Source organism: Drepanopeziza brunnea (assembly GCF_022702325.1).
Source record: "Drepanopeziza brunnea f. sp. 'multigermtubi' strain 214-2 chromosome Unknown ctg14, whole genome shotgun sequence".
NCBI classification, from domain to species: domain Eukaryota; kingdom Fungi; phylum Ascomycota; class Leotiomycetes; order Helotiales; family Drepanopezizaceae; genus Drepanopeziza; species Drepanopeziza brunnea.
The window spans coordinates 171,127-189,205 of NW_027094077.1; the positions used below are offsets into that span (position 1 = coordinate 171,127).

At 52.7% G+C, this 18,079-nt stretch overlaps 5 protein-coding genes across 5 annotated transcripts; 1 reads left to right on the plus strand and 4 right to left on the minus strand.

The window, feature by feature from the left end:
• Positions 1–1,466: 1,466 nt before the first annotated feature.
• On the minus strand, positions 1,467–3,591 carry L3040_007782 (uncharacterized protein; the record flags this gene model as incomplete). Its single annotated transcript, XM_007293249.1, has 6 exons — positions 1,467–1,671; positions 1,797–2,158; positions 2,221–2,480; positions 2,589–2,719; positions 2,768–3,168; positions 3,226–3,591. 6 exons carry the CDS (start codon positions 3,589–3,591, stop codon positions 1,467–1,469), a joined length of 1,725 nt encoding a protein of 574 aa, XP_007293311.1.
• A 5,061-nt stretch (positions 3,592–8,652) lies between these two features.
• On the minus strand, positions 8,653–11,440 carry L3040_007783 (uncharacterized protein; the record flags this gene model as incomplete). The annotated part of the gene is made up of 4 exons (XM_007293247.1): positions 8,653–9,632; positions 9,678–11,106; positions 11,161–11,342; positions 11,395–11,440. The coding sequence occupies 4 exons, from the start codon at positions 11,438–11,440 to the stop codon at positions 8,653–8,655; spliced, it is 2,637 nt and encodes an 878-aa protein (XP_007293309.1).
• Positions 11,441–12,134: 694 nt separating this feature from the next.
• Positions 12,135–13,939, plus strand: L3040_007784 (uncharacterized protein; the record flags this gene model as incomplete). Its single annotated transcript, XM_007293246.1, has 4 exons — positions 12,135–12,453; positions 12,517–12,729; positions 12,851–13,037; positions 13,168–13,939. The coding sequence occupies 4 exons, from the start codon at positions 12,135–12,137 to the stop codon at positions 13,937–13,939; spliced, it is 1,491 nt and encodes a 496-aa protein (XP_007293308.1).
• Positions 13,940–14,703: 764 nt separating this feature from the next.
• On the minus strand, positions 14,704–15,652 carry L3040_007785 (uncharacterized protein; the record flags this gene model as incomplete). The annotated part of the gene is made up of 3 exons (XM_066154691.1): positions 14,704–15,227; positions 15,370–15,375; positions 15,598–15,652. The coding sequence occupies 3 exons, from the start codon at positions 15,650–15,652 to the stop codon at positions 14,704–14,706; spliced, it is 585 nt and encodes a 194-aa protein (XP_066010598.1).
• Positions 15,653–16,031: 379 nt separating this feature from the next.
• Positions 16,032–17,144, minus strand: L3040_007786 (uncharacterized protein; the record flags this gene model as incomplete). Its single annotated transcript, XM_066154692.1, has 8 exons — positions 16,032–16,120; positions 16,178–16,249; positions 16,303–16,526; positions 16,577–16,608; positions 16,664–16,744; positions 16,807–16,847; positions 17,026–17,068; positions 17,124–17,144. The coding sequence occupies 8 exons, from the start codon at positions 17,142–17,144 to the stop codon at positions 16,032–16,034; spliced, it is 603 nt and encodes a 200-aa protein (XP_066010599.1).
• Between the last annotated feature and the right edge of the window lie 935 nt (positions 17,145–18,079).

Consider the following 18,079-nt stretch of genomic DNA (forward strand, 5'->3'; position numbering starts at 1 on the left):
ACATAGTACCGGTATATACCGAAGTTTAAGGCCCTCCACGGAGCGTAAATCCGCCGCCCTGACACCTCCTTTAGAGTTTCGCTTGCCACCTCCCGATCGCGCATAAGGTAAGTAAACACCAAACATCGGAGTTGCCAAAATCTTTGATATCTAGCCTGCGAATACCGCGCTGCCTCTCTCCGTCGCGACTTCCAAAAGCGTTCCGCCTCGAGACCGCGCACCAGCAGCACCAGAAACCGCCGAGGGGACTGCCGCCGACCCGCCTCATGCGTCGCTGCCAACGGAGGCATTCTCGTCTTGGAGAGCGAGCTTGCTGCGAAGCGCAGTAGACCGACCCTCCCCCTCCCCCCGCCTCAAACCTGCGACAGGTTCACCGTTTCGGATACGTAGCGCCGGACGGGAGGTCGACGTTGGTGTGTGGATGCGCGGACGGGTTGGCCTCGTGATGCCGATGGTGGCTTGGGTGGGTAGGTCCGGACGGAGTAGGTACTCGGTACTGCTGTAAGCTGATTAGCTCAGTCCGGGGACGCGAATGAGATTCTCTTTCTTTCTTTCGCGGCCCACTGATCATCCGAAAAAAGGCACGGATGTTGATCATCCCGGCGGATTTCTACAAGTCTTTCTTCCGGCCGTTTCTAAAATAGAACTAACAGCAGCGCAGCGCATCACGCAGGAAAAAGCAAAAAAAAAAAAAAAAAAAAAAAAAAAATATCAAGGATCCCACAAAGTGCATAACGAAGCCAGAGAGAGACCTGACGCTGCAAAGTACTTAAGTAACCAAAGCAGCCGCGGATCCGCCTAACCTTTCCTTCCTTCTCTACAAAACTCGAGCGAGCGAGTTCCTCCCCCTTCCCCTTTCCAAGCATAAATAAGCCCACCCAATCCCCCCCCCCAAAAAAAGAACCAGGAACTCAAACAAGAAGTCAAGAATAAAACAACAGATAGAGAGAGATGACGCGCGCTTGAATCTCTAGTATCTTGCAAAAGCGGCAACTCAAGAAAGACCTTACTATCAGACCTTCGACTTTCAGTCTGCGCGCTGCTCGCTGGTGTTGAAGGCGGGCGGCGAATCTGACGATACGCGCGGAGTAACGGTCCATCAGCACTTTTGCACCTCGCCCCGCGAAGCCGAGCGGGAAAGCAGTCGAGGCTTGGGCGGGGATGGATGGCGCGGCGAGGCCAATCGGTTGCGCATGTGCAGGACACAGGTCAAGAAAGACGTCGTTTCTCAATCGCTAGATAGTAAAGAAGACATGTAGAAATGTAAAAGAATCGATGATGAGAAACACACACATGTAACTAACTACTTATCACCTTCCGTCGTGCCCTCGCCGTCTATCTATTTTCTTATCGTGAGACCCAGCTCCCGGCTTCTATCTCCCGCCGCCAGGAGAGAGAGAGGGAGGAGAGAGAGGTGGGCCGTTTCCCCCCGTCCGCGGCTCTGTTTCAGGACCGGGTGGAGAGATCTAGCAGCCGCTTGGCAGAGAGTAGTCCTCTATGCGTCTGTTGGCTCCGGTTCCTTGGGCGGCGGCGGCGGCGGCGGCGGCGCTGCCCAGACCGCGCCTGGCGAAGGCCTTCCACAGGAGACAGCGGTTGGCACCACCGGTCAGGGCGAGGTCGGCGTCGATGATGGCGTTGCGAGCCGTGATGAAGGTTGGGGAGCCGGGTTGGCTGGAGCTCGGGTTAGTGATGGCTGGGATCTGGAGTCTGTAGTCTGTAGTCTGTATCGTGAAGGGTGGTGGGTGGGGAGGAGGAGGAGGAGGAGGAGGAGGAGGAGGAGGAGGGGGGAAACTCACAGGGCCATTCCGTCCATGACAAGCTTCATGGCCAGGTACCTGCCGTCGGTGGGCGCCCCGTCGGCGTCCACGGTGGGAGTGCGGGAGGCGGTGATGCCGTGCTCGTCGATCAGGTTCCAGAGGACCGCGTACAGGATGGCGGCCCAGGTCGTGCCGATGGTGTGGACCCGGCTCTGGGTGTTGACGGACGCGTAGGTCCGGGGGTTGGTGGCGAGACGGGTGGAGTAGCGGTACGTTCTGATCCCGGCCGGGTCGCTGTTGATCCAGTCTCCCATGGCGCGGTCGGCGGCGCGGGTCTCGCGGGCCTTCAGGGAGATGGCGATCGCGTAGAAGTCTCCCCAGCCTTCGCCCATGCCGCCGGACTCGAGGGGGTGGTCATGTCAGCGTTGTTCCTGAAGGTGGAATCCTGCGTGTTGAGGATGACAGGGTCGTTTCCGAGATCACCTTGGCCGTCGTTGTTGACTTCGAAGTTCCCCGCCGCTTCGGTGCATCCGAGGACGTAGTACAAGTCGTGCATCATGTTGGACGTGTAGAAGAGCTGAGCAGCCGAGGCGGCAGCGTACGACTCGGCGTCGGTAGGAGCAGGGCTATACGGGAAGTCGAAGATTCCCGATGCGCCTCCATCCGGGCGGAAATCGTTGATGTAAGACTGATCACCTTCAAAGTTGGCCTGAGCGATTCCATCTGAACTGACCATCAGCTTTTGTTACTCTGTTCGCCGTGCTCACGAGGCAGACGCGAGGCAGTTTCAAGCCTTGACATAGGGGAGGGACTGGATGTGCGTGCACTTACTGTTACCACGCGTCACGGTGTAGGTGGTGGTACCGGTTCCGAGGAATCCACACTCGGACGCCTCTGCATTCTGAGGGTCGGTCTCGATACCGCGGCTTCCCTTGTCAGGGTCGGCGACGTCCATCCACGGGCTAATCAATTGTAAGCGCATGTAGAGGCGCCTGCAGTAAAGAACTTACTAGACATTCCACCGTGAATCTGTCACGTAATCAACGACACCAAGAATGTGTTGAGCGTTGACAGCATTGACATAGGTGAGGAGCCAGTCGTTGGTGATATCAGTCTCTACTCTCCAGGACAGAGTCAGGTTGTTGTCAGCGTCTTGGAAGTAAACCAATTTCGCCTTGGGCTCAGACACGGTACCCTCAGCGCCTTGAATGAGATAGTATTGCAAAGTCTGTTCGGGATGGGGGATTGCGACAGCTTCGGAAGCCTTGATGGGAAGGTCCAAGACCGCGGCGGCGCCCTTCAACGCCGCAGTAGGTTCGACTTGATCACGCTTCACTATCGGGCTCACAGCTGGCAACTCTCCATCGTAGAAAGAGTCCCCAAAAGAGAAAACCCTTCCATCTTTGCCAACCTGTTACAGATTAGCAGTGGTCGATTTTGGGCGGGTTCCAGTTCTCAGATGACTTACGTTGACGTTGAAGTCGGCGTTGTCAATGTCCAGACCGTGAACAGTTTGCTTGAAGTGGACGTGGGCGATACCGTTTGATCCTACGTAGTGATCCTCCACCAGGCGAAACTCAGCACTAGGGGCAACAGACCGCACCAAAGCGGTGGCGGTGTTGACATAGCCGGCTGGTCTCACAAGGCCAGCGGAGGGCTCAATATCAGCAGCGGTGCTTGCGTTGGTGTAGGTACTCGCAGTGGTGAGTCTGAAAGCTTCCAAGTCAATCTTTCTGGCCTGGATATTGCCACGGCTCTGGTGCGAAGAGGTAGGGTGGCCGATAGCGTTGATGGCAAGAAGAGCAACAGCTCCAGTACGGAAAAGGAAGTGCATCCTCAGGAACGTAATAGTGAAGAATGGTAGTGGTGGCCCTTTGGAACCGAGGAACTGGGAATAAAATTGTGGCTGCCCTTGTCCTTCGGGTCTTCCGAGCTGGTCTTATACAACTTCTGCCAGCTCCACGTGCGTATCTCGAGCTGCCTGGAGCTTCCCATTGCAACGAATAGCCTCTCGAAATACCTCTCTACCAAAAGATTAGCCCCCTCGCAACATGCTTGAGCATATCTTCTGTAAGATAGCTTCCCCATGAAGCTAGGCGGCCAGGAATATCAAGTCCGGGTGACAGGCGAGTACTGACTGTACTGTAGATGATATGGGATAGCTATCCAGAGATACCCGTAAGCCTGCTTGAGGGCGTAAAAGGGGCCAGATTCAACTTCACCTTCATGACTTGTTGACATTCTTCGACCGATAACCGCTTCCGACGCAGAACCGATCAACCGCTACTTGGCTGTACCGTGTTCATCCAGTCGTAGATGGCAGTTGAGCGGGCACATTTCCAATTCCATGTTCTGCAAGCGAGCCGGGGCCCGGCCGGTGTAATCAGTACATACTCTAGATAGAAGTACTTGATATATACTCCACCCGACTGTGTGGGAGTATGAATCAAGCTTTAAGTGCCAGAAGCCAAGTTTTTTTTTTGAGTTTCAAATGCTGAGAAAGGAAAGAAACCCCATCGAGGCTCGCCAATGTCTTGGGCTCGACCCGAGGGTTGGTCACATAACAAAACCGAGTCGCGGTGACCCTTCTTTTTGACTCCACCATCCAAAGATAAGCTACCATGCCAATAGTGACGACCATCTTGGCAGTAATATACATGCCAAGCGACTTCGCTTAAGCACCTACCTACTTCGGACTGGGTGATCTCGTGATGAAAGTCTAAACTTCATTATGGGCGATAAGAATTCCGGAAGCCAAGGTAAGTCCGGTAGTGGGGGAAGGCGAAGGTGGGCGGGAACCCGTGCAGCCCCTTGCCGAAGCGGCAGACACAAAAGAAGAAGAGGTTTAGGCCACGGGAAAAGCTTAAGCGGCCAGAGTGTGGCTACGACGCCCTGATGGGATACGAGCTTGGGGAAGCTGAGAGGCTGCGAAAAGGGCATGAGAGAGAATGTTCTTGGATACGGGTCGGAAAAGCCCGCCAGAGCCATGGTCAAGAGAGAAATAATAGTTGATTGCATAAGCGAAACACCGAATGTCAGAAGCGAGAAACCAGACGGCAAATAAACAAATAGGTACGGGTACTGCTTATCGCATCAAGTATCTACGGCCATTTTTCTTCGTGAAATAGCAATTCCGGCTTCAAACTGGCCGCTTGGGTTTGCTACAATTGCGGGCCGAGACAGTGTATGGGCTGATCTTGATAGCCAGAAATCTATGGAGCAATCGATTGTGTGTTTGGCTGCATGCGATATGCATGCAGGACCTCTAACGGCCCGATGCTGGAGCAAGCCTCGATGATTTCTTACTTGTGCCCGAGACGCATCTGGCTTGCAGGCACTGTTGATTGGCTCTAAGCTTGCCCTCCAAACGACAACGATTCAGTATGTTGCGACTATAATACTCGAGTCTGAGTGAGTACTGAGCGAGGCTACTTGGTATTCGGAGAACTGGGTTTACTGCGGCGGCGACTCAAACTTTCTCCTCGCTTTTTCGCAGAAAAAAGTGGATGGGACTAAACTCTGTGGCAACAATGCCCTCAAAAGCTTGACTGGAATTAGCATAGGCCTTGTCAATGCTTGATTGAACACAAATGCGCAAACAACCAGATTTGTCTATTTACGTATACATAAACAACCGTACTACAAACAGCAATACAAATAGCGCTTGAGGATCAATGTTTGCTCATCAGGATCTCCTATATATATATGCCACTTCATCACCTTTCATCTTTTCCATATCATCATTTAATCCTCCACAGTAATTATATCTTTCTCGGAGCTAGAGTAGGAGCGGTGCCAATCCATACCGTTATTCAATGCTACTGTATACTATATACCAACACAAGAATTTCAAAATGGAGAAAGCTCAATATGGAGAATCCCATGCTGCAGGCAGTTACGAACTGTCGCTACCTTTAAGACCTTACACATCACAACGCCTCACGAGGCATGCATTGACACATTTCCATACATGGTGGATGAACCCCGAAGTACCGGCGCGCTTCAAACCCCCGGGTGCTCCAAAGAAGAAGCCCATATTCAACAATATCTCGACAAATTGCACCCCTTGCCGCGACCAGATTGGAAACAATCACAACCAATAAAGACATCTCCAGCCACATAAACAGCCAGTGAGTCTTTCTATGCTGTTTTCCAGGCAGTCTCCCCGGAGATGCATATGTGGTCGCTAATCATCATTCTGCTCCAGGAGGCCGGAAACTACAGACTCGGGTACAACCGAGCAAGAAGAGCTCATTCCTGCCGCACGAATCTCCCCCGGATCTGAGGCATAGTGGCTGCCCACGTCAACGACCCAGTTCATATGCCGGGTCGCGGGCTGCTCAAAAAAGAAAAAAAAAACAGCACGCGAGGACAATCTTTGCCGTTAGCATTTGGATATAGCTAGACAGAGATGCAGGTAGTTTAAAGAAGTCGAGTTTCACCTCGCAGTATAGAAGTAGATCGATCTTCAGGCTACGCGATCGACAGCGGGCGACACATTGCGAGAAGCTAGGGATGGTTAGTAAGAAGGGTGCGTATCGAAGGCTAGGGACTACCTCGCTAATAGGTATTTAGATGAAGCATACCGACGGTGCGCAGACGAGGAAGTCCACGCCGCAAGGCGCGCAGCCATGGCCGTTTGCGAGGAGGGCAAGATCGCTCTAGCAGGGATGAGCCCGTGCACTCCAATCCTGGGCGAGGTGCATCGCTACTGAAGGCTGATGTGGAGAGACGGTAGAGCGGAAGGTATACGTGCTCATGGGCTTTCCTTCCGACGGCATCTGCTCCGAAACCGGGTTTATGAAGGAGCAATCATACTGGATCAACATTATATCCAGGCTTTGGAATCAGTCAGTCCTCTCAACAACATTTGAGGACTTAAGACAACGATATCTCCGGGCACATGGCCAATGGCGAGGCAATCCCATTTATCTCGTCCAAATTACATCAATGAAGCTTTCTACAACCAGCTACGAGCTCGGTTTACTGGCCATGGAGCTCGGTTACAAGATGATTGACCTCTCTGCTCGTGCGCAGCTCAGGGTGCAAGCTTCCCGATATGCATTACTTGTTCGCAAATGTGATGGACAAGATCTCCTACCAAGCAGAGCTAGACCGCGACTAGCACATCCGCAAGCTAGCCGCTCTACACGGAACAAATCCCACGATACAGTCTCCTGCAATGAAGACTGAAATCAAAGTGGCACATGCAATCCCTGTATGAAGGGACATCAGCAGAAGTAAAGGGGCCTACTCAGGACGGCGAGAACAAGTAAGCTGGCTCTTCTTCATCAATTCCTCTTGTATCCTGCTAATGGGTATAGATAGCTATGGAGGAAAAATTTTGATAGCGCCCATATTACACTCAATTCATTCAAACGGTTGCGGCGTGTCTGACTGAGTCTTATGAAGATGCTCGCCCACGTCAACGACGTTGACGGAAATGACTCCTGCCTAGGAATCAGTGGCCGGCGGGCTTTACAAGAAGAGGAGACTAGCTAAAGTCTGTAACTCGATAGAGATGAGCTCCGGGTGGTGTTTTCGACCATCTCTTCTAGGATATGGAGAGTTGTCTGCACTGACTCTTATCCTCTTTACGAGTATCTCGTTAGACTTCGAACTACGAAGGAAAAACGATTGATGATCCACAGCATGGCTCTTCGGCAGTCGTATGAGCGACGAGAACTTGCTGAAGTTTGGTGGATTGATGGAAAAGATGATCCAGCTGATGCTACCGGTATGACGAAGCTCAATCCGAACAAGTCATTAACGACATTCATCGACCCAAATAAGGTCAGCGTGCGTGTAGACGGATGGATGGAAAGAGCTTAGAGGGAACGCCAGAAGTGGAAGGAGCGGGGACATGGAAGAATAGCCGAAAAGGTTGGGAGTTTGGAAGCTATTATTATTATTGTTGTATTGCATCTCGATGATTGACCTCAAGGACTTCGCACGGAGTTTACATTAGAATCGAAGTTATTCAAAGCTCCGTGGGTGGCTCAAGTGTATCCCTCCACCAAAGTTACCAGAGTTATCAAAGTTGTTAAGATTACCAAGGCTCCTAAACAAACCTGAGACCTCGCTCTCTATCTGTGTCGAGACTAGGGCCCGCACAATCTTTTCGGCAGCGTGTCGGTAATCGTGTGGATGGGATTTCATAAGTGGTTGATTCCGACAATCCTCAAGGAAGTGATATGCGATCATGGCCCATGGTTTTTATTCCATGCACCTTCCCACCGCTAAATCGAAAGTATACAAGCAATACTTCGTTTATACAAGAAGACTCTACTCCTACTTTCTCTAGCTCTCAGGATATAATACGGAAAAAGGTCACTCCCTTTCCCTTTCCCTTTCCCTTTTTTAAAAAAGAAAAGTACTCCGTAACAGAGCAAACTATTATTAGTAAGGGTGTTTAAGAATCCCGATTCCTGGACTCATTACAGGTGAACCTCCAGCACTATCCATCCCACAAACCTATAGAGAATTAATTGGTAAGACACTACCTATTCCGCCAGCACCAGCACATCAAAGGAAAAAGTCTCAATGTAGAGAGAGAGAGAGAGGGGGGGGGGGGGGGGTGAAAAAAAAAAGGCAAAAAAGTCTGGCACATGGGATGGGTATCGTGTGCACCATTCATTAATTCATTCATTCATTCTCGTATATCGCTACATACCTCCAACTAAAACATGTTTAGAGCAAGAACAGTTCGGTGGCCCTAGGTCCTATTATACAGACGTACATACATAAGAAGCTTGCCCGCCTTCATGCATCATCTTTTTCCCATTCCGCAGCACAATTCTCTGAGCCCCGTCGTTGCCCCTCCTCTCTTGGCCAAACCTCTTCAGGTATTACTGCTTCGGCACACACTTGTGAGGTAAATGCGAAAGTTGACGACCTAGTCGTCCATAGCCTTGTCCGTCAGACTCACCCCAACTCTGGCACCGTCCTCCCCAATACTTACTACACTGCTCCGCTTGTTGTCATCAACACCCATCCTCGAGAGCCCCATCGGTCTCCTTCCCGCAAACCTTCCAGTTGCCCCCGCAGCCGGCGCTCTCCCCAGCGAATTCCGCTTCTCGACACCAGCGCCCAGCCCATCCAAACCATCATCCAAGCTAGGGACATACGTCGCGCCAGTCGGGTGGTTCTCTGCTCCATTCGTGATAGTCTTTAGCGGAGAGTCGGGAGTGCCGTTCGTCTCAGCTGGGATGACAGGCGCAGATTCACCAGGGACTTCAAGACTCGATCGTACGCCTGTGCTGGTGCGTGAGTTGCGTGGAGAGTCGGTATGGGCAGCGGTAGGAGAAGCGATCGGAAAGCGAGTCTCTGGACCACCCGAGCTCCGGTCTCTACGGTGACCCCTGGGGGAAGGTGCCGGACTCTTGTCACGTCCACGGTTCGTGCCACCAGCAGCGATGATGGCTCTCGCACGAGCTTCCATATTGGCTTTGCGGTTGCTCTCGTCAGTACTGACGGCGCTGACGGATCTTGGACGGGTATCAACGCTAATGGTGTGGGACAGGGAGGATGCGCGCTTGAGTTCATTGAAGATGGCGTGTTTGTGGGAGAAGAGGTCGCGAATGAGGCGGTAGGAGTACCTCTCCTCCATGGTCATGGAAGTTTCGGTACGGGGCCGGAGGATACAAGGTGCCAAGGAGGTAGCGAGAGCTGCGATGTAGGTTTCGTCGGCGGAAGTGAGCTCGATGAGGCGGGTGAAGTGGGTCATTAGGGCGTCAAGGGTCGCGATATTTGCGAGCCGGAGCTGGCTGAGGGTGTTTTGCAGGACGGAGATACGGGCCGCGTCTGTAGACTCGGACGCCGGGGTCGAATAGATTGTTTTCATAATTTCGTAAACGTGAGAAGAGACCAAGGAGTCTGTCTGTGTTAGCGGATATTGCGGGAAGGGAAGAGGGAGCATACCTGGGAGTTCAAGTAAGTACAGTCTAAGGAGGCTCGCAATAATGGGGATGTCGTAGGGCTCCAGAGCCTCCATGGAAAACGGCTTTCCGGTGTTGAGAGCTTCGCGCAGTCGGTGTGTCTGATGAAGGGGTACATGAACCAGCCACACACTTCGTCTAGCCTCATCGCCTTCCAGATCGGGGTACCGGTTGTCGAGGAATGTGAGGATGTTGGTGATAATGATTGGGACCCTCTTGCGATCAGCTCTAGCACGGGCCTCGAGGTCCACACCAAACGTCTGTCCGTCGGCCGAGTTGTAGTAGTTTTCATAGACCACGACCTTGGGCACGAATCCTCCGGTGCGGTAGTTCTCCAGGAGGTATCTGAGATCGCCGATCGGTTGGATCGTCTCCTGGTAGAGCATCATCTTGTCAACCGTCGATTGCAGACTAGGGATGACATTGCTGATGGTGCCGGAAAAATCCAGGATGATGGTCTTGATGGCCTTCAGCCGGTCCAGCTCGCATCTCTCCAAGTACCGCAGGTGCTCGACGATAGCTTCCTCGAGTTGGCACCGAAGGAGATCCAGCTTTCGGACACTGCTCCTGTATCTCTCATCCGCCTCTGCAGCCTCTCGTCTGAGTTTGTCGCCTGGTGTTTCGTTGGGGTATGGATTATTCAGAGGGTTCCATCCAGCCAAGTACTCGGTGACAGTGCCCACCACCGGAGAGTCGGCGTAATCGGAGTTGGAAGCGATCGAGAAAGTGCGACCCAGGGGCAGTTTCTTTTCCGGAATTCCGGTCCACTGGAAAGCCTTTGGCTTCCACTGATAGTTCATCTTGGAGCTGTTGGCAAAAACGCTTCCGACATTTCCAACCAGTCGCAGGAAGCCGTTGGTGATCAGGTCTTGTCCGATGCGCTCGGCATGGCTGACACTGGTTGCGCCCATGTTCTTCTGCAGATACTCCACGATGTCGGCTCCCGTCGTCGTGTTCTGGTACGTGCCCAGAATCGGCACCTTCGTCTCGCCCAGCTTGACCGTCTGCAGGATGTGCGTCAGGATCTTCTTGAGCTGCTCTGGCTGGTAGATTTCGTCCCCAATATCGATCTGCTCCTCGTCCTCGTCCTGGTTCTCCTCCACCTTGATCTCGGGTATCTTCGCCTGCGGGCTCGTCTCCGGGTCCTGGAAGGCAAGCTTGTTCTCCTCTTCAATATCCTCCACCAAGCGGCACTTGTTGAAGTAGTGGCTGCGGAGCTTCTTCACCAAGTCCGCCTGCTTGTCATGCAGCTTTATCCGAGCCTGCAAATCGTCTTGGGAATTCTGAACTCGCGACTCGTGAGCATCGCACCACCTGGTAAAAGGGGACACGACGAGATCTCGGATGCTTTGGGCAATTTTCCGATGGCTCTTGGCCGCCTCCTGCATCTCCGAGCGTACCCCATCGTAGGCCTGGAGCAGTTAGCAGCCGGCTCGTACGAACACCCGCCGAGCAGTCTTGCCTACCTTCTTGACACTCGCTCCGTCATCTCGTGAGAAGCCGCCGCTCACTCTGTCTGAGGCAATCTCAATCTCGCCCAGCTTCATTCCGTACAGGTCTTCCGCCTCCGCTCGCATCCGCGCAATCATGAGAATCTGCTGGTTCTCTTGCACACCCTGTTGGAGCTTGCTGAAGAGAACGCCGAGTCCTGTAGTCCCATCAGTAACTGTGGCCGTATCCTCGGCCACCGTTGTCCTTACCTCCGGCATAGTCCCCAGACCAGAAGGAGTCCGCGAATCCGGGCATGGTGGTTTCGGTATCGCGGCGACGGTATTAGGGGCTTGCTGAAAGATCACTTCTGCGCCGCGGGGAGAACCTCACGGGGATTCTGTGGTGAGCCTGGGAAGGTATTGATTGTGATGAGTGACTGTGGTGGGAGCGGCGTGCGGCTGCGATGATTCTCCTGGGGATATGTAGGTAGGTAGGTCGGCAGGTAGGTCGGTAGGTCAGGCTTGTTCAGTCGGTACTCCTATTCGTGGTTCCTCCCTCCCAGCGCTTCTGTAGCTGGATCCCTGCCGCGGTTGGTGGTCTTGCAGCTGCTGTTGAGCTCGTCGTCGTGATGGTCGTCGTCGTAAAGAAATGCTACCCGGAGTGAGAGAGGGCAGCGGCATCAATAAAGGAGAGAACAGAAAGTGAGGGCATCCAGGTCGGGTGGTGGTATTGGAGGTGAAATGGGTCGAGATCAAATCTCCCCGGGCAGGGAATCTCGCAGCAACAAGCGGCCGATCCCCGTCGTGGCCGCAAATAGCACACGGCACGTGGCTGGGGGATCATGTGACCTGCTGCGACCGACCTCATCAAGGTCAAACGAGTGCAACGTCCAAGCACGCTCGGTCGGGCTTGGGCTTGGAATGAACAAGCAAACAAGCCAACCAACATCTTGTCTCTGGATGCATTGGTTCGATCTGCATTGCTTGTTATTTGCGATTACTTATTTAGTATGGGTGCTGACACCCCAACCGAGCAGGATTTACTGCTGCCCGGGGATATCGAGCAGCGGTCGTCTGTGGCTCATAACTCGAGGACGGGGAGCTTCAACGATACGGAACACGGCAAGGAGGTGGTGGTGCTGGGAGATGAGCCGCGCCGGAGATCCATCTTCAACGATGTTGGGGCTATAGTACTTGGAACATGCATTATGCTCAGCTTGGCTACGATACTCTTCTTGCCTTCGGGGAGTAGAGAAGATCCAAGATCACCGGTGCCCACGACGATCAGCCAGAGAGTCGACCGGATACTGGAGGAGACGCCACTCATTGGTAAGTACCTAAGCATTGCCTTCCAGCCAGATAATACATCGGTGTTAATGCCATCGTGTGCAGATGGCCACAATGATCTTGCGATCCTGATCCGATTCTTACACAAGAACAAGATCTACGACTCCAACTTCACGAAGCCCTTCGTGGAGGGTGGCATGTACGGCCATGTTGACCTTCCTCGGCTAAAGGAAGGTAAGAATGGAGGGGCTTTTTGGAGTGCATATGCTCCATGCCCGAAGAACGGGACGGACTTTTCTGATGAGAACTATGCGGAGAGTAAGTCATGCTCCCTCCGGCCGGCCGATGACCGATGACCCCTTCCTGCTCCGAGCCCGCACGTGACCAAGTAAACAAAGATGTTGGGACCGAAAGTGCAAGTGAAACTGACTCGTCCCAGCTGTCGCCTTCACGTACTCACAAATCGACGTCCTTACCCGTCTTCGAGGCGCCTACCCCGACGTCTTCTCGCCACCACCCAACAGCAGCACCGCTCTCTCAGCCTTCAAGTCCCATCAACTCATCTCCCCTCTCGCCATCGAAGGCCTCCACCAAATCGGCAACTCGCTTTCCAATCTGCGCAACTAGTAGGTCTAGAGCCCAACCATCACTCGTCCCCTCAAACCCACACACTCTCTCTCTCCGTCCACCAACTTCAACCCTCGGCAAACAAGCAAACAAACAAACAAACAAACACTGATTCGAGCCCATCATCAGCTACGCCTTGGGCGCCCGCTACGCAACACTAACCCATAACTGCCACAACATGTACGCGGACGCCGCCCTGCTCGAAACACCCACCGGCGTCATCCCCTCCACACCCCTCCACCACGGCGTCTCGCCCGCCGGCCGCCTCCTAATCCATGAGATGAACCGCCTGGGCATGATCATCGACCTCTCGCACGTCTCCCCGGACACCATGCGCGACGTCCTCGGCGGCTCCTCCCCCTCCGCGTCGACCTGGCCCGGCAGCTCCGCGCCCGTCATCTTCTCGCACTCCTCCGCCCATGCACTCTGCCCCCACCCCCGCAACGTGCCGGACTCGATCCTCCACCTCGTCCAGCAGCGCAACTCCCTCGTCATGGTGAACTTCTCCCCCGACTTTGTCTCCTGCGTGGCCAACCCATCCGACCCGACCGGCCTGCCGTCCTTCTACGCACCGAACTCCACGCTGGCCCACGTCGTGTCGCACATCATGCACATCGGCGACCTGATCGGCTACGAGCACGTCGGGCTGGGCAGCGATTTCGACGGCATCCTGAACACGCCGCGGGGCCTGGAGGACGTGAGTAAGTACCCGGATCTGCTGGCGGAGATGCTGAGGCGCGGCGTGAGCGATACCGATGCGGCCATGGTGGTCGGAGGGAACGTGTTGCGGCTTTGGGCCGAGGTGGATCGGGTTGCGCTGGAGATGCAGAGGGCCGGTGTGAAGCCGGTTGAAGATGAGTTGCCAGCCTTGCATCTTGTATCAGCTACCGGATCTGAGTGAGACGACGTACATGTATATGCTAGCGTCCGTGCACGTACGTTCACGAGAATCTCCTCTTATATCCAGCCGGGTATGCATAAAGCAGGTAATGAAATCAAAACAACCAAACAACCAAATCTGTTTCTTTTCATCTTTTCATCTCTCTGTCTCTCTCTCTCTCACACACACACACATCTTATTAATTCAATAACTAAAGCTCCCATTCCTATCCTCTCTCCTTTCTCCTTTCTCTCCTTTCTTTTCTTATCTTTTCCTTATCTTTCCATTGAATATCACATCACATCACATCATATCACATCACATCAAATCACATCACGTATACTCCCTCCCTTTCCCCTTCCCCTTCTCTAAGTATAATCACCAGCAGGCAGCGCGCGCAACATGTATGTATGTATGAATGGATGGATGGATGGATGGATGGATGGATGGATGGATGGATGGATGGATGGATAGATGGATGTATGGATGTGTATACAGCTACCATCTAACAGCTATCAAGACCCATGTTTCCAAGCGCGGGGCAGTTGGAAGAGGAGGAGGAGGAGGAGGAGGCTGGCTCGCTGGCTCGCTGGCTGGGATTAAGATTAGGATTAGGATTGGAATTGGAATTGGAATTGGAATTGAATTGAAATTGGTGTTGGAATTGGAATTGGAATTGGAAATGGTGTTAGAATTGGAATGGAATTGAATTGGTGTTGGAATTGGAATTAAAAAGGAGGAGATATTTGCTATGGGGTTATATAATAGGATTGTATTACAGTGTATCATGTTACAGCTATAGTTACACAAAACAGGTATTTATCTGGCCCCTTGTAGCCCGATTGCATTCCGATTGCATTCCATTTCCGCTGATCCCTGCTTCTCTTCTTCTTCTTCTTCTTCTTCTTCTTCTTCTTCTTCTTCTTCTTCTTCTTCTTCTTCTTCTTCTTCTTCTTCTTCTTCTTCTTCTTCTTCTTCTTCTTCTTCTTCTTCTTCTTCTTCTTCTTCTTCTTCTTCTTCTTCTTCTTCTTCTTCTTCTTCTTCTTCTTCTTCTTCTTCTTCTTCTTCTTCTTCTTCTTCTTCTTCTTCTTCTTCTTCTTCTTCTTCTTCTTCTTCTTCTTCTTCTTCTTCTTCTTCTTCTGCTCCTCCTCCTCCTTCTCCTCCTCCTCCTTCTCCTCCTCCTCCTCCTCCTCCTCCTTCTCCTCCTCCTCCTCCTCCTCCTCCTCCTTCTCAGCATCGAAGTTGAAGTCGAAGTCGCAGAAAAGAAGGCCTGAATGAGCATGTGCATAGGCATGTGCATAATCAATAACTACAGAAAAGATACCGACGAGATGGTTAGCGGCGAATAATAAAAAGAAGAAAAAAAAAAAAGGGAAATTTCCCTCCCCGACCCCAACGGTATTTTATAAAAGAGAGGATCTGCAAAAGGGAAAAGGGAGAAAAGGACTTACAACCCACTCAAAACCCCCCTGTGCCTTCTCTGTGACGCGGATCCAGACCTGGTACGGTATAAGCAGTCAGTGAGGACTTGCAAGTAAGTAGCCGGTCGGTCAGTAAGGACCATTCATTACCGGCCACTGCCACGGAGAGAGAAGAGTTTGATTGTCTCCTCAAGATTGGACTTTGGGAGAGGGGGCAGCGGCAGCGGCAGAGGCTACCGTGGTTGCAGTGACTCTGACAGCCTGTGGTCCGAGGGGCTGGCGCTTCCGCCGCTGCTACCACTGCCACCCTCATGTCTGAGTCTCAAAGACCCGACGCAAGGAAATGCGTATAAGTTCTATTCTTCATTCCAAAAGCTTGAGCTGAGCTTGGTAATAGAGGTGGCAGCGGCAAGGCAGCGGCAGCGGCTCTGGTAGCCTGTGGTCCGAGAGACCGCCGCCCTGCGAGAGCTGGCACCGCTGCCGCTAGAGCCTCTGCAGCGCTTACTACTGCCACCTCTATATTCGGGTCGAAGAGTCCGACGCAAGGAAATGCGTTTAAGTTCTATTCTTCATTCCAAAAGTTTTATCTCCATCATCGTAGTGCGATACGCCTCTCCCGCGCGTACCTCATAGCACGCGTAGCGTGAATGGACCGATCTCCATTATGCTACGAAGTACGCGCCGGGATGGACCTAGAGGGTCATAGGGCCTTGGGCGATAAGTATCCAGGGATATCTTTGACCGTGACACGAGCTCCGTTGAGCGTCGTGCCGTTTCGACCCTGGACTCCCGAGATGGTTGTTAGCAAGCGAACGATGTTATAAGGCGGATAGCTTACAATCGTCCGAGGTATCCTCGTCCTCTTGGCTATAAAGCAAAATGCTTTTAAGTTCTATTCTCCATTCCAAAACTGATCTCTGCTTAGCGTCGTAAGCGAACGATGTCAAAGGGCGGATAACTTACACTTATCTGCAAAGTCGTCGTCCACCTCGATCTGGCCTTCGACGGCCAGACCACCGGCCGTGAGAAAGTTTACAAGTTTCTTCCCGTCATATGCCACGGCATTTGCAATGACCACGAGAAGGAGCTGCCGGGCCCCCGCCAAGGCCTTGTAGACCTCGGACTCTTGATTGTCCGCGATTCCGGTATGTGTAGGCCGGATGCGGTAGCAAGGGCACCGGCAGCATCTTCAGCGCTTGAGTCAATGCTTCGACGTCAGTGAGGACGCCGAGCAGACCTTGGGACGGGCGATGAGTGGGTAGTCGCTCGCTATCTATCAGTTAGTTGCGGATGTACTTGTAGTTGAAGGAGGGGGGCACCTTACAACCACCATCATCCCCGTCCTCCTAAGTTCATCGAGAGCGTGAGTTCCATGTTTTCTGAAAGCAAATCGCCCGTGCGAGATCTTTGAATGCTATGTCAGTAGATCGTACAAAGGATGACTCTGATTCGCAGAATAGTACTTACTGACACTCCGAGAAACCTTTTAAATTTCTTCCCCCGTGTCTCTGAAACCCGTGTCAGTGAGGACATCGAGAGGGAGAATAAGAGGGAGAATGAGCCAGAGCTGCTCAGCCGCGGCCATGGCTTTAAACACTTGAGCCTCAGGGTAAACTACTAGCCGCGACCACGGCTGGGATGCGAGGCTCCGGAGGCTGGGGTCAATGCATCGACGTCAGTGAGGACGTCGAGCAGACGTTGGAGCGGAGGATGAATGGGTGGTCGCTAGCTAGCTATCGGTCAGTTGCGGATCTACGTGTAGTTGGGAGAAGGGGGCACCTTACACCACCATCAATCATCATCATCACCCCAAAGTTACAAAGACCTTGAGTTCCATGACTTCTGAAAGCAAATCTCTGCGTCGTAGAAACGATGCAAGTATTAGGAGTAGAAGACCGAAAGTGTGGGTGTGAAGAGTGAAAGACCGAAGTTGTGGATAGTAGGAGTAGAAGACCGAAGTTGTAGTATCGGTCAGATGCTGAAGTCTTGCAGTGTCGGGGCGGGCTTAAAAGGACGAGGCAAGTGGGTCCAAGACGCTAGCGGCCGACGGGCGGGTCTGTAAGGTGAGGTTATATGCTCCCTACCGATCCTTTGTTCTCTTTGTTCTTCTGGGTTCGCGGTACGAATCACAGCAGGTCCGATCACGTGAGTTCGTCGTTGATTGTCGGGTCTTGTAGCCCGGCCAATCATATGCTTGCCGTCTCTTGACCGCCCGGGCAAACCCCACTCTCTGCTGACAAACCCCATACAGCCCCGCAGTACCGGTACCGGTATTCCTGCTCAGAAGTAGCAGCTCCGCCTCATCAACCCGATCCCTTCACCTTCCCGGCTTCCTCAAGAGGCAGCGCAATCTTTAGATCGGCGAGAGGATGGCCCGAAGGAAGGGGGTAAGCAGAGCACGTGAGATCTTATCAGGAGGAAGCTGCCGCTGAACCTTTAACTCAATTTACATCTCCAACTACCCTCCCGAAGAATACAGCAGTCACGTGAGAATTTCAAGAAGTCATTGCCTGTTAAGATAGACGTGCCGTCATTTCTTGCACACTTCTATCCATCCGTCCGCTTGCTAAGCTAAGGAGCTACACACAAGATAGCCTTAGAAAACATTTCGCGGTGGGGCAGCGCGGTTGTTCTTAACTGCGCCGTTTCCTTACCGGTAGAATAGATCGCAGGGAGAGAAGACCCTAGTATAAGTTGGAGAACCGAAGAGACAGGGCAGAGTGCGCTTCGCAAGCGGGAA